This window comes from Oryx dammah, unplaced genomic scaffold (assembly GCF_014754425.2).
Source record: "Oryx dammah isolate SB20612 unplaced genomic scaffold, SCBI_Odam_1.1 HiC_scaffold_8, whole genome shotgun sequence".
In the NCBI taxonomy this organism is placed as follows: domain Eukaryota; kingdom Metazoa; phylum Chordata; class Mammalia; order Artiodactyla; family Bovidae; genus Oryx; species Oryx dammah.
This window is the reverse complement of record NW_024070192.1, coordinates 12,674,343-12,685,018: the sequence shown is the minus strand read 5'-3', so window position 1 is coordinate 12,685,018 and position 10,676 is coordinate 12,674,343. Positions and strand designations below refer to the sequence as shown.

General features: G+C 51.9%; 1 protein-coding gene across 4 annotated transcripts; it reads right to left on the bottom strand.

Annotated features, from left to right (window-relative positions):
• Positions 1-2,007: 2,007 nt before the first annotated feature.
• LOC120866908 (fructosamine 3 kinase related protein) lies at positions 2,008-9,690 on the bottom strand. Of its 4 annotated transcripts, none has more exons than XM_040244919.1 (7): positions 9,471-9,618; positions 7,727-7,812; positions 5,587-5,738; positions 5,124-5,215; positions 3,951-4,033; positions 3,198-3,320; positions 2,008-2,981 (listed from the first exon to the last, which is right to left on the bottom strand). In XM_040244919.1, exons 3-7 carry the CDS (start codon positions 5,727-5,729, stop codon positions 2,643-2,645), a joined length of 780 nt encoding a protein of 259 aa, XP_040100853.1. In that variant the 5' UTR covers positions 5,730-5,738; positions 7,727-7,812; positions 9,471-9,618; the 3' UTR covers positions 2,008-2,642. The 4 variants fall into 4 exon arrangements, with proteins under 4 accessions (XP_040100853.1, XP_040100852.1, XP_040100849.1 ...); XM_040244918.1 differs by having other exon boundaries at positions 6,304-7,812; positions 9,471-9,559; XM_040244915.1 differs by lacking the exon at positions 7,727-7,812 and having other exon boundaries at positions 9,471-9,690.
• Positions 9,691-10,676: the final 986 nt, after the last annotated feature.

Here is a 10,676-nt window from a genome sequence, read left to right as displayed (position 1 = left end):
CCTGGCACACCCCCAAGACGACTCTCTTGGAAGGGGTCCACCATCCTCGTTAGGGGGCTCCAGCGTCCTGTCCCTTCTCCAGGCTGCCTCCCCGTCTTAGAACCTGGAGGGTGGAGTGTGGCCTGCAGGAAAGTCCACTGGAGCAGAAGGAATGCCTCCCTGTCACTAGTGACTCACACAACGCCAGGTGGGGCTTCCACCCACTGGATGGTTTGTGTGAACCGAGGGACATGAAATGGAGCCCCTTCCTTTAAGATCCTCTAACTAAACAAACAACCATCCACCAGCATCTGCTTGCTGACCCTCCCACTTCTCCCCGATCGACCACAGAGGAGGAGGAGCACCGGGCTGCAGCTCCCAAAAGGTCTCCATCACAGAATGTTCTGAGGAAGACTCAAGTCTGGCTGCTGCCAGAACCAAAACCACCTGGGAAGCCACGTCTGTGTAATGGCAGGTGTGAACACAGAAGCACACGTGCCATCATGATAAAAGCCGGTGGTGGGGGGTAAACCTCCCATGGAGACAGTCAGCAGGTTCCTCAAGGTCAGAGTGAAAGTCATTCAGTTGTGCCCAACTCTTTGCAACTTCATGGACTGTAGCCCACCAGGCTCCTCTGTCCACAGAATTCTCCAGGCAAGAATAAGAATACTGGTAGCCATTCCCTTCTCCAGGGGATCTTCCCAACCCAGGGATTGAACCTGGGTCTCCTGCACTGCAAGCAGATCCTATACCAGCTGAGCCACCAGAGAAGCCACATCAAGGTCATAGTAAAGATGCAAAAATTCTGGCAGACAATAGTCTAGGAATTGCTAGGTTTGAAACTTTGGACAACTACAAGCTCTTAGAAGTCACAGTCTGGACAACTAGCACTCAGGTGAGAGGGACACATGGGTACTGTGGGGTGGTGGAAACTCACTGCTGGACCCCCAGGCACAGGGTCCCCCTCCATCCACCTGGCTGGACTTCTCAGCTCAGGGCCGGGGCCCCAGGAGGAGAAAGGGAGCCAGGGGTGCCGCTGAGGGGTTGGAGGGGGCAGGTTTCTCCCCAACATGCCTCCTGGCCCAGACTGGGCCTGATCTGGGGCACCCGATCTTGCTTGGAAGTTTCATTGCAGGTGCCCTACTGGGCCAACCTCAGCCCCCGAACACAGTGAGGAATTTCCTCCAACCAAAACACATTCTTCCCGTGTCATCTTCGGTCAATCAGACACCCTTTGTGCATGGAGAAATTTTATTTATGTATTTTCTCATGCCACTGCCACCAATACCGTGAAGAAACATCAATAAATGGCAGTAATTTCAAAGAGTTAGCAATTACAATAATTTTTTTAAAAGGCCACTGGGACCTCCCTGATGGTCCAGTGGTTAAGAATCCTCCTTCCAATGCAGGGGAGGCGGAGTCGACCCCTGGCTGGGGAAGCAAGATCCCACTTGCCGAGGGGCCACTAAGCCAGCACACACAATTAAAAGATCCTGAGTGCCCCAACTGAGACTCAAAGCAGCCAAAGAAAAAAAAAGTCACAATCCTCTCCCCAAAACCAAACTCTGAAGCCATTAGTTCCACTTCTGAATTCCACTGAGGAGCCCTGACCCAGAAACAAAAAACAGAGGGGCAAACATGGATGTATCCCCTTGGACCTTCATCATGAGAAACCGTCCCCTCTACCACCAGTGTCCTCCAAGGCCCGAGCCAGAACTAGTAGTGACCACCCATCGGCTTCTTCCTTGAAATGCAATTTGAGAGTCACTTTCAACCTCCCTTTACCATTAAGCAAATCTCATAAGGTGACGACAACAGCAGTTAAACTGGTAGCAGCAAGTCCTCAGGCCACACCTGCCCTTATCTGGACGCTCTGAGCTATTCTCTTACTGAGCAAAGCCAAGAAAAAAAAGTGTTTTTCTAAGAAACAACAGTTGTACTTATTTATTTTCACATTATGAGAGTTTCCTGGCAAACAGCTCCAATAAACAGGAGAATATAAATGAGGAAAATACAGTCTCACACATCACTGAAGCCATTCGAAGTTTATTCACAGTTTTATGCAAAAGGATTTGTTAGCATCAATGGCATTCATGAACACTTCTCACCACTGCAAGACTGAAGGAGGGAAACCACTGCTGTAGTACTGGTTTCTACAGTGCCGATGAATGACAGCTCACAAGCTATAGAAATGAGCGGGTCCAGCGGCAGCACAGAGAGGAAAGGGAGTGTATTTGGTTTGGAATTGGTCATCAGGAGGTGCTCCCAGGACAATGCCTTCACGTTCACAATCAAGTCTGACCCACCAAGAAGCATTACCCTGGATACCAGTCACTCCTGCAGAGACGGGGAGCTGGTGGGAAGATGCCCTGGCTGCCCTGATGGCAGCGCCTGGCACTCTGGCCACCTCCCTTCTCTACCTCTGGGGCAGCTGCAGGTTAAATGCAGCCCACCCTCCATTGGTCCCTTGGTTCACACCAATTTCTACTGCAGCTGCATCCAGCTATGAAGTCTAACTTTAGGGTGATAAAAGCTTTCTCCTGAGACGTCACATTATTTACGAGGCTGGGAAAATTGGTCTGAAGCTATTCCAGGGTGGGAGAAGCTGGCCACAGGGGTCCAGTTAGGATCTAGCGACCAGGACTCGGGCCTCCCTCCCAAGCTCAGGTGACGAGATTCCTCATGATGCTGAGGGAGGACCCTCTGTACCCGGATCCAAAGTGATTCCAGTGGTTCAAGTAGTGGAAGAGCTGATACAGCTTCAGGCGCTTCTCGAAGCCTGGGGCCTTGGGGATTTTGCTGTGGTAGGCGGAGTAGAAGGCACTACTGAAGCCCCCGAACATGCCGGCTATTGCCAGCTCATACTCCGAGTGGCCATAGAAGGAAGCGGGGTCAAAGATGATGGGCCCAGAGGAATCCTCCGCTACATTTCCTCCCCAGAGGTCTCCGTGGAGCAGGGCTGGGACGATGTCCAGATCACGGAACAGGTCGGGGATCTTTAACTGCCAGGGTAAATGCAGCCTCATCAAAGTGATCAGTGAGTGTGGGAGGGACACATGGGCTTTTTTGAGCGTGGCTCCCAGTGCCTGGCTGGTACACAGACACACCCACTTCCCGTCCTGACCCAGACCAAGGTGGCTGCATTGGCCACAGCACCTACAGGACATGACGGGCACAGGTCGGGGCTGGGGGTGGGGGTGTGGGAGATGGACACTCACCTGCAGAGCAGCCCAGAGTTCGCGGGCCTCCCTGTCCCCAGACCTCTGCTCTACCAGGTCCATCTGGGGCTGAATGCGCTGCCGGGCATAGAAAGTGACCCAGTCCTGCTGCCAGTCATTCACCTGTGTGGGCGACAGCAGAGCTCAGTGGAAGGCGCCACAAGGTTGAGAGGGCTGACCCCCAGAGGTGCCACTACAGGGACAGGTGTGAAGCAGGGGAGCTGACCCGGCAGCCTGGGGTCTGGAGGACATGCAGGGACAGCAGGCTCCTGGACAACCTCCCACAACACCTCAATATCTGAGCCGAGTGGAGAGCGCCCGTAGGTTACTCAGTGTGGCCCTCCCAGGGTGCTGCTTGCTTCTCCTTGGAGGGCATGGCCACCATCCTACCCACTTGGCCCAAGTGTGGCTCCCTGGGCTGAAACCCCCAGAGCAGCCAACCTCAAAATCATAAAACGCAAAGTTACAGTTCCTTTCCATTACGCTACCTTTAAGAGTCTCCTATTTAAAATCAAACACTGTTTAACTTTCTATTTTCAGCCCCCTTGGTATCCAGCATCCTGTTAGTCCTTCCTGGCTCCTTTGAGCTGACCTAGCATGTGAGGTGGACACTCTCCATGTCGACCTCTTTTCATCAGCAAAGGAAAAAAAAAAGGAGCAAAAAGACCTTTTACCAAACTTCACCATAAGCGAAGTTGTTTCTAAATGGTTGACGCGACTAGCAAATATGGGCAAAGCGCTGGTGTCACTCACCTGGGGGAGGTATCCGCAGCACGTCACCACGTCAAACCCAAACTGGGCCACGAAGGGCCGCGCCACCTGCTCATCTCTTCTCCCTTGCAAGCAAAAGGAAACCACACAGATGACAATTCCCCTGCTCCCTTGGGGCTTGCTCCGGAAGCCCAGAGAAGCACTGAGGCCTGACCTCAGCATGCCCTTCTCCACCTCGGGTCCTCTTCCAGAGACAGACAAGGGTCCTGGCCTCCGCACACCATCAGGGCCCAGAACAGAGCCTGCCCCATCAGAGTCAACGATCCAGGACACCCACTGCTTCCCAGGAGAGGCATCAGAGGAGCAACAACAACCCTGTGTCCCAACAAGGAGGGAATCCACCCCATGACCCAACATGAGAGAATGGCTTCCAGTGGCCACTTTAGCATCTGCCACTTATGGGAGATAAGCCCGTGCTTGTAAATGGTCATCCTCTGCAGCTTCCCAAACTCAAAGCAAATCCTGAAGGCCTGAACTACATGTGGGTGGAGGCAATGAGGCTGTCTTTTCTAATTCATTTCCTATTTTTTGGCCACATGTCATGAGGGATCTTAGTTCCATCCAGGGATTGAATCTGTGCCCCTTGTAGTGGGAAAGTCTTAACCACTGGATCTTCAGGGAATTCCCCTAAGACAGTAAGTTCTTGGTCGTCTCTTCCTGCTGTGTCTGCTACTTTGCCTGGCGGAGAAACCATCTGGGCTACACGTGAATTATCCAATGTCAAAGGATGAAAATCCTGGAAGACACCCTCAGTGCCACCACCACACTAAGCTCTAAAAAGGTCAGTTGTGAGGGCTCTCATCCTGAGCCTCATGTGTGACTGTTCCTAGAAGAAAAGGCACGGTATGGTAAGCCAGAGAAACTTCAATAGGCTTTCTTCTGGAGAGTGAGAGATCGAAGGAACTATAATATGATGGAGTTTCGAGTTCCAGAAATATTTCCTGTCTTTCAAATGCATTTTTGAGACAACACACTAGTCATATTCACTGTTTACTGCACACCAAATATGCAGCCTTGGGTTTACATTCCTTTCCCGTGGCAGCAACACAGGTCTGCCCACCCACAGCAGCAGCACAACTCTGCCCACACACCCATACTGGCCAGATGTCTTCCTCTGTCTGGTGGGGGGGTGTCCCCTTGGGCCCACAGCCGTACCTACTATGCCAGCCTCCTTCTGGAGAGTCTCTCCAAGCCTCTTGTTGTCTAGGTGTAGATCTGCCAGCTGGGTGCCAAGCTTTGCAGCATGACTGTGAAACCAAAAGGAAGCCACTAAACACATGGCACAAAAGGGGACCCATCTATAATTGAAAGATCTCAAGCAACATGAAGCAGGTAAGGCAGTGAGAAGAGAATCTCTTCTGGTGAAGCAAGGGGGAATGGAGGACCTCACAGGAGCATCCTCAGAGGATCTCATCAGTCCTCTGTCAGCATCTCAGCATCAGATTCCTCTCCTGTTTGCCTTTGGCCCTCAGAGTCCATCCGCTCATTCTGTAGGACCCAGGGATGTGTGGGGTCATGGGTTTCTTCTATCACATCCTGCAGAACTGTACCCCCAAATGCAAGCTTCCCACTCAGAGGAAGGACAAAGCCACCCAGAGGTGAAGCTGCTAGGACGCACCTGCTCAGATGCCGCATGTCCAAATGCTCCATCACCAGCATGCTGCCGCCTCCTGGGGCGTCAATCACCTTGATGGGTTTGGGCACCTTCACTGTGCCTGTCTTTAGGATGGCAATTAAACTTGCCACCTCGCCTTCAAACATCCTTCTGGCCTGCCAGAGAAATAATAAGGCGGGGGAGGGAGAGCAAGGTTCTGTGTGGATGTGTTTTCTCCAGCACCACAACCAAGGCTCTCTGCAGACTCAACAGAATGGACAGCTTTTTCGCTTTTCAGTACAGCAGATTATACCTTCTGAAGCTGCATAGGAATTAAAGGGATTGTGCTTGCCACTTTTGTGTATGTTTATGTTGTCACTGGGCTTCTCAGGTGGCCCAGTAGTAAAGAATGCACCTGCCAACGCAGGAGACAGATTTGATTCCTGGGTCATGAAGATCTCCGGGAGAAGGGCGTGGCAACCCATTCCAGCATTCTTGCCTGGAGAATCCCATGGACAGAGGAGCCTAGCGGGCTATGGTTGCAAACGGGTTGGACACAACTGAGCACATATGCTGTCACTGATCCCCGTCTCTCCAGAGGGAGGAACCTACACCTCGTGCACCTCTGACAGCGCAGGTGTCATCCTCACACAGCACCTCAACCATAATCCTGTCCCCCTGGGCCCTCAGGCACAGGTGGCCCTCAACTGCATGTGCCACCAAGCTGGGGACACTCCTCACCTGAGTGGACCACCAAATGCTATGGCATCTCCTAGCACCGGACACCACTCCATCACCATCGCCTTTCCCATTTCTAGTTCAGAAGTCCTTGCTCCTGCTTTTGGAAGGCAAACTTCACCCCGGAACACACTCCAAGCTGTCACCCCACTTCCTGAGTGACAGCCCCGCAGGGTCTGGCTCTGCCCACTCCCCTGCACCCTCATCTGGGCCCCTACCCAGGCTCCACCCCCACACTTCTAGGCCAGCGCACACACCCATTTTGCTCCTGGATTACAGCCTCTCTCAGTTCCTCAGAGAGCCCCAGGCGCCTCCAGCCTGGAGACCTCCACATGCCATGTCACCTCTGCGTGGAACACCCCTCCCCATTCTTTTTGCTAAGTCAGCCCCTTCCTTGTCACACTTCACATTTCAACTTAATAAAAATTTTTATTTCTCAGAGAAATCTTCCCTAACTTATCAGGCTAGGTAATTCCTCTTCTTTAAAGTATTTTTTTTAAGAGTAAAATTTCTACAGACATATGTGAAGAAAACTGCAAACTCAAAAGCATCCAACTCTAATTCTCCCAAAGTCAGCACATCCACATGACAGCCGCCTGGCACTCCTCTCCGCCCAGACCCCGCCGCCCCGCCAGTGCATCTGTCCATCTGGTTTGTCATCTACACAGAGGCAGGCCTCTTCATTTCATGCTGCATTTGTAATGCTGGTGCATCAACAGTTTATTGTCCTTGTTCTGTAGAACCAAGGTTCTAAAATGTGTTCGTCCAATGAAGGACGCTGGACTTCCAGTTTGGGTTCACTACAAACAGTGACCCAGGATATTCTACTTCTCTCCCTCACAGTTACTAATTCTGTGGCCTTGGTCTCCTCATCTGTAAAATGGAGTTAATAACGGTACCAATTTCATAGGTTTGCTGCTGTAATTAACTGAGTTAGCAGCTAACAGTTAACACAGTCCATTCTAAACACTTTACAAATTATTAGTATACCACCTTGGGGAGCTAAGGTTGCTGAGAAGTAAGATAATAACTGTGTCTTAAGGAGAATTTTCATAGCATTCTCTGAAGATGAAGGAATACACTCGGGCCTAGGATGTACTCTGTACTAAAGCACTGCTGTGCAGCATAAAGTAAGGAATCGAATTTTAAAAAATTTTTTAATTAAAAAAAAAAATGCAGGGAGAGGTGAAGAAGGGTCTGTGAACCCAGCTAGAGGCAAGGCTCCCTCACAGAAGTGTCTACTACCACACAGTCCTAAACGTCTAACCCTAAGATCACTCCTCCAGAGTGGGACCAGGGCAAAGTAAGCATCAGTTGGGGTGCAGAGTTACAAAAGGTCCAGGACTTAGGAGAGGAACATGAGAGAAAACCAAATATACAAGCATGCAAAGGACAGATAAGCATAATGAAGAGGAAAAACTTAGACCAGATCATTCGAGCAGAGAGTGAGAAGGAAGACAGAAGAGCAGCCATGTAGTCCTGTCTTAGAAGTCCAGAAGACATTTTCACCTCCTAAAAAGCAAAGCCTAAAGAGAGTCCTACTTTCCATACAATCAGCAAATCTTTCTGCTATAGCCAGTACATCTGCATAACTCACACAAGTATCTATCCAAGCAAACTGGAAAGAGACCTGTTTGCAACTATCTACCAAAGGATTAGAAAGAACTTATGTGAAGACTAGCAAAAATAAAACAGACCCTGATGACAAAATAAAAAACAACAACTGGAAGAAACAGTTAGCAGAAAGACAACGTTTAAAAAGCACTGCTCAGTGGTTCCACTTTAATTGCTGGAAAGCATTTGCTTCCCTGTAATCCATACCAAGTTTTGAATTATTACAAATGCTAATGACAGTGAAAATACAGACATGAAAAGGACGGAGCCACATAATAGAAAAAGAACTCTGAGAAGGCCTGTGATAGAAAGGAAGGAAGGACACCTCCACTACATTAGTACTGCCTGGGGGAAACCAATGGAAAAGAGCAACTTCAAGGACTGTTATTTGCCAAATTCCTATAGAAGGGATGTACAGGATGATATGGAGCCAATCTCTGTAGAACAAAGAGTTAAAAGCTGGTCTTGAGAGAACAGCATCAATCCAGAAAGAGATCATCCCACACTATGTAGGGTGGGATTCTCCAAGGAAAAGATAGAAGTGCTGAGGGTGTGCAACACACAGGACCTGGTACTCAGGTCACTGCCTTCAGCCCTATTTGAACCAAGGTATTGCCAGACTTGCTCCCTGCCTACTAGAGCCATCCGGGACCTCCCAGCTAACACTACAGGCACGACCCACCCAAAGTGCGCAAAGAAGGGACATCCCAGAGTAAGTCAACTTCAGCAGGGAGGCTCACCTATTTTATATGGGAACGCTTGAGAAAACATTCAGATACAAACAGAATGGAAGGGTGGGCCTAGGGACTGAATGTGGCCCCGGAAAATTCATAGGTTGAAACCTAACCCCCAATATAATGGTGTTAGGAGGCGGTGCCTTGGGAAGTGACCAGGCCACAGGGGTGGAGCCCCTGTAAGAGATCCCAGAGAGCTCTCCTGGGCCTTCTGCCACATGGGGTTACAGGGAGAAGTGGCCTCCACACCAGGAAAGGAGGCCTCACCACGTTCTTGGACGTCCAGCCTCCAAGACCAGATCCCGAAAAGCACATGTTCAGGTTTAAAGCGGCCCAGAGTGCGGGAGTGTTACAGTAGCCCTGAGGACGAAAGCCAGGGCTACGTTACTGCCAATACTCACTCAGGAAGGGTTTTGAGCTCTGCAAGTTCAAATAAACCCCAAGACAAGGGGTTTCTATTACCTGTCCTTATTCAAAATTCGCCAAACGATGGACTTTCAAGGCAGCGGCCACCTGGGTCGCGCAGGAAAACCATCCACAGGGTCCCAGTGGCGGCAGAGGCTTGCGCCGGACCGGCCTGGACCCGCAGACCGACCTCCCGAGCGTTCGAGGGGCCGCAGGGCTGAGCCGCGGAGGCCGAAAAAGTCCAAGCCGGCCCGACGACCACACGGGTCACCGAGCGCCTCCTCAGCCAACGGCCCAGGCTCGGACACCGACCCCCAACTCCAGAGCGGCCCCCACCCGCGAGCCCGGACGAAGGCCTGGGAACACAGACCCTCGGCCCGGCCCCGCCCCCCAACCCGCACCCGCGGCGACCCTGACCTCTGGCTTGGGGTTCACTTTCACAAACACTCGCCCTTTGTCCGTGTCGTAGCTCTGGCCCTGGCTAATGCATCCGCCACCCGAGTGACCCGTGGCCTTGACGGAGTCGCAGCCCAGCTCCCGCCTCAGTAGCTCCTCCATGTTCCCCGCGCCTGGGCCGCCGACCCGCCTCAGGCCGCACGCAGGCGCCGCGACGCCACAGCGGCGCGCGGGGATTGGTTGAGGGGCGGGACCGGCCGGAGCGCGCGGGGATGGAGGGGCGGGGCGACGTGAGGTCGGGGCGGGGCCGTGTCGGGCCCCCGCAGCCCAGAGACCCTGGTGACTCTCCCTGACAGGGGCCTCGCCCAGACCTTTCCCCTGACCTGACCTGTGACCTGCCCGTGACACTGCGTCCTGCTTCGGCCCCTCATCACCTCCACCGGCTCCAGGTCTGAGCATCACCCCTCCCAGAGATTTTCTCGACCTGGATGCTTCTGTAACACCCTACGGGATGCTGTCGTTTGTTTGTTTGTTTCCAGGTAGTTATTTTTGAACTGTGGTGTTGGAGAAGACTCTTGAGAGTCCCTTGAACTGCAAGGAGATCCAACCAGTCCATTCTGAAGGAGATCAGCCCTGGGATTTCTTTGGAAGGAATGATGCTAAAGCTGAAACTCCAGTACTTTGGCCACCTCATGCGAAGAGTTGACTCATTGGAAAAGACTGATGGTGGGAGGGATTGGGGGCAGGAGGAGAAGGGGACGGCAGAGGATGAGATGGCTGGATGGCATCACTGACTCGATGAAGGTGAATCTGAGTGAACTCCGGGAGTTGGTGATGGACAGGGAGGCCTGGCGTGCTGTGATTCATGGGGTCGCAAAGAGTCAGACACGACTGAGCGACTGAACTGAACTGATCCAGTAGGGCTTCCCAGGTGGCGCTAGTGGTAAAGAACCCCCCTGCCAATGCAGGAGGCCTAAGAGACACGAGTTCGATCCCTGGGCCTGGAAGATCCCTTGGAAAAGGGCATAGCAACCCACTCCAGTATTCTTGCCTGAAGAATCCCATGGACAGAGGAGCCTGGCGGGTTACAATCCATGGGGTCACAAAGAGTGGGACGTGACTGAAGCGACATAGTACCCACGCATCCAATTATCTTGTCTCCCAACTAGATTTTAATGATTTGAGTTTTGAGGGCTGCATAAAGTCTTTATTCTGTCGACTGAAAAA

Excerpts from the sequence above, each read along its gene's own strand:
- LOC120866908 (XM_040244915.1), bottom strand. The coding sequence starts at position 9,611 with ATGGAGGAGCTACTGAGGCGGGAGCTGGGCTGCGACTCCGTCAAGGCC. Across the intron at positions 4,034-5,123 it reads GAAGGAGGCTGGCATAGTAG|GGAGAAGAGATGAGCAGGTG; the intron begins GTACGGCTGTGG and ends TTTGCTTGCAAG. Across the intron at positions 3,321-3,950 it reads GCTGCGGATACCTCCCCCAG|GTGAATGACTGGCAGCAGGA; the intron begins GTGAGTGACACC and ends TCGCCCACACAG.